General features: G+C 46.4%; 1 protein-coding gene across 2 annotated transcripts in view; it reads left to right on the top strand.

Moving 5' to 3' along the window:
* Positions 1-4023, top strand: part of DPYSL3 (dihydropyrimidinase like 3) — a 93980-nt gene that overhangs the window by 66040 nt on the left and 23917 nt on the right. For both annotated transcript variants that reach the window (XM_019506388.1, XM_019506387.1), the window contains exon 2: positions 1641-1729. In XM_019506388.1, coding sequence (XP_019361933.1) covers positions 1710-1729 — 20 coding nt within the window. In that variant the 5' untranslated portion in view covers positions 1641-1709. The remainder of the gene's footprint in view (positions 1-1640; positions 1730-4023) is intronic.

Raw genomic sequence — 4023 nt, 5'->3', positions numbered from 1 at the left:
GGCAGCCTTGAGCAGTTAAAATGGGTCTCTGTTCCTTATCTCAGGATGTCCGTGATATGTGTAGACTGAGCCTCACAGCAGAGTTTGGCTTGCAAGCTTGAGATCTCTTTTAGCAGCTCCCACCATTATTGTGTTTGTTGTGCTCTTACCCTTGATGACGTTATCAGTGGCTAGGGACCTATTTCACTACAAGAAAGAAGGTAGTTTTTCACAGTGTTGGGTCACTGGACTTGTGTTACCAACCTGACTGTCTACCTTTGATGGGCACACAGCAGTGGGGATGTAGGTTACCAGCTGTCCTTGTGGCATGCCAGGGGGTGTCCCAATGCAAAGACAGCTGATGCCATATACTCATAATCCAGAGTTTCTGATCCACTTAATTTTGGAGGGGGTTTTGCAGTTGTCCTTTAGCCTGGCTGAGTATCCAGGGACAGTTGCACAACAGTATTTCATCCTGATATTTTCTGTACAGCACTGGAAGCATTACTCCATCTTAGCTGAATTGAGCTCATGTAAAATTCTGTTAACCTTCTAGTTTTTGTCTAAGAGAAGAAAAATATCTACAGTGGTCTTAGTTTTCTTACTATTTTATGCCAATTGCTGACAGTCTTAGTGAAGTCAGTGGAAAGAGTCATACTGGATATTAGAACAGCCAGTATCTATGTGGCATATACAGTAGATGTGCATTCATTATTTGTATACTGCAATCTAGGAAACTTTGCCTTCTCTCTTGTAGTTTAAACCTGTTTCACATTATATCTCTGTCCTCCATGTTGTTTGGCTTCTATTTCTGTAACAACTTGATCTATAAAGAAATAATTTAAAATCATATGAATGTAAATTTTCCAATCCTTACCTTTACTTTTCACCTCTGCAATTCTAAACAGTTGTTTAAATGTGTCCTTTAAACCAGTGGTGCTCAACCTTTACATCCAGTGGGCCAGATAAGCAGTCCCTTCACAAGATGGATCTGGCCAGTAGACCCAATCCAGTACTGGAGGGGCAGGCACAACAGGGCTCCACCAGGCCCCAGTCCATCCATGTCAGGGAAGAGGGTGTTGCCTGGCCCTGAACCAGCCCTGGAGGAGGAGGGGGCATGGCCTGGCCCTATGAAAGCAAGGGGGTGTGCCCAGGCCAAACATGGCCAGGGGGAGGGAATGGGGTATGGTCTAGATTGGGGCTGGGGAGCAGAAGGGGGCATGGGCCAGCCCCAAACCAGCTGTGCAAGGGTAGGGGCATGACCTGGCCCCAAACCAGTCATCCAGAGGGAAGAAGGCATGGCCTGGCCCTGATCTAGCCATGCAGGGGGGATGTTGTGCCTGGCTCTGACCCACTGATCGGGGCTTGGGATTTTGGCAATGTTAACTACTGTTGCTCCCCCACTGACAAATTTCCTGACCCTTGGGGAGCCCCATGGGCCAAATTCCAAGGCTCTGTGGGATACATTTAGCCTGTAGGCCAGAGGCTGAGCACTTGTGCTTTAAACTGATCCTTGCTCTTTAGATTTGGCAGGCTTTTTGCTATACGTGTTCATATTGCAGGAGGAAAACTTACTGCAAAGTAAAAATGCTTCATGATAAGGTGGAAAATATATGAACAGTGTATTGCTCATTATTTCTTTTATTTTTTCCTTTTTACAGAGTGATCGTCTTCTGATTAAAGGAGGCAGAATAGTCAACGATGACCAGTCATTCTACGCTGACATTTACATGGAGGATGGTCTCATAAAGTACGTATGGTGTTCCTCTAATCTGCTTCCCTACACATCATTGAAAAGCTGGAATCTTTCCACCTCTTGAATTCTGTAAATTTCTGTACATGACCCTTCTGAAAGCACTTCAGTTATTCACTGATGAAGTAGTATTGCCCGGCCCTGCCTCCATCATTTGTGTATGGACATTTGTGCATGGGCATTCGTGACCTTATGACATGTTTATGCAGAAACCCTATCAAATCAAATGCAGATAAACTGCTGGGATATCATGACACAGCATCTATTGTGTAATGAAGTAATGTCTAACTGCACCCGAAACAGGACTTATCTTCAGTTTCTATTTTGTCCTGTGTTTAGGAGGATTAAATGTCACATGAATGACATGACACAAGATACCATTTATTACTGGTAACAAGGATGGATCTGTGCTTTTGACAAACTATCTTAGAAGGTTTTCAGCAATTTCAGGCAAAGCTGTGAGCCTCATCTGGCTTCTTGGTCGCATCACAGAGGCACAGGAATGGCTCCATTGTTTAAAGATTAAATTCTGCTATGTAAAGTATATGAAATTGGATCTAAATCCAAGGTTGATGGATTGCAAGTCCAGGATAGTTCATTAGGGCTGATGCAAACACTTTCAAAATACGTTCTCTATTCTCTGACCCGAAGAAAAATGTTCAGCCTTTCCACAAATAAAATATTTTTAAAACTAGCACTAGGGGGGAATAATTTCAGAGGAGGCATTTGTATGAAGGTGGTTTTATCTTGAGGACAAGAGCAGTCTTGTTAAAGCGCTAGCCTGGAGATTGGGAGAACCAGCACTTCCTGCTCTGCACCACATGACTGGTGATGTTCCTTTAGTTTCTGGGTAAATTCTGCATGTACAAATGGGGATAATAGCATGTCCATACTTCTCTGGGGTATTCATAGGGATAAGTACCTTAAAAAGACTACAGAGGCATTCAGATACTTTGGAGATAGATTTATGCTTTGGTACTCTAAAGTATTCTGTCCACAGAATATATAATACTTGTGTACAAGAGATGTATGGCTGATACAGAAATGCTGTGAGGACTTCAGTCCCCAGCATCCCAAAGAGATGGGAAGTTTCCCATTGAAGCCAGTTTGTCTTGTATCTTGTTTTGTAAGGGAGGAGACTTGGTGAAGAAAGGATTCATAGGCAAGTGATTTGGGTTTGAGATTTAACCTTTAAGGATATACTAAAAGGTTTTAGGTGCTCTCATTCTTCAGGAAGATTTAAAGGTACCTGGGTTTTTAGCAGCCTAGACCCCAGCATAGTCATGCAGTTAGCAAAGATGTCCTTCCACCCCATCGATGGTGAGGCATGAAAGGGCAGGTCCCTGAGTTAGAAGGCAACTTTCCCAACTATAATACAACACGGCAGACATGCTGTGCTTGAAAACCATACAGCAAGTCGCTAAAAGCTCTAGCTGTGTCCATGCACTTGGCTAACTTCTCATCAGCTCCCAGAGGGAGGCTTCTGTTTACATAAGGACCTTGTGACGGGAGTGGAATGACAAATTTTGGCAAGCTTTGAGGAGGGATGGCCGGGGAAGAGAGAGAGAGAGAGAAAGTATGTGTGTCTGTGTGTGTGCATGGAGACTACAGTCTCTCCACAATGTGTAAAGCACTATCTGAAGTTTGCCCTGATTTTTTTCATGTTCAGTGAGGTGGATTGACACTGAAAGTATTGTACTGGTTAGGGGTGCACTGATAGAGATTTTAGGGGCTGATACTGATAGCTGATGTTTAAGGAGGGATATCAGCTGATACCAATCCGATTTCTGATACAGCTACGTGCAGCTGGTAAGTCTGTTGTGGTGGACGGGGAGTGGGGAGGGAAGGGGCATGGGGGAGGCAGAGAAAGGCCCCGGCGATGTGGGAGGGAGTAGGGCAGGGGCTGGGGCTGGGGCAGGCTCTGCCCAGCTGGGGCAGAGCATGAGACGGAGCTGTGGCTAGTCTGAGGAGTGTAGGCGGAGGTTGGCTCTTGCTGCTGCACATGCCCCGGGAAGGCATGGTGGGGGTTGCATGCCCCTCTGGATCTGTGCAAGGCAGAGAGACTGCAGTTGCAGGCTGGAGCCGGGGCTGCACCGGGCTCTTCCTGGCACGTAGAGACTGCATTCAGGGTGGGTGGCAGCAGCACTGGGAGGGGGCTACAGCGAAATTTGGGGTGGCTGCAGCCACCTGTGGCCCCTCTCCCAGTGCCACCACCACCTGCTCAAAGCACAGTGCGGCTGGGCCCAGTGCGGCCCCCAGCTGCAGCCTGCCCCACACAGATCTGGGGGCAC

This window comes from Gavialis gangeticus, unplaced genomic scaffold, assembly GCF_001723915.1.
Source record: "Gavialis gangeticus isolate Ggan-Ray unplaced genomic scaffold, GavGan_comp1, whole genome shotgun sequence".
NCBI lineage: Eukaryota > Metazoa > Chordata > Crocodylia > Gavialidae > Gavialis > Gavialis gangeticus.
The sequence above is the reverse complement of the archived record's forward strand: the minus strand, read 5'-3'. Positions and strand labels throughout refer to the sequence as shown.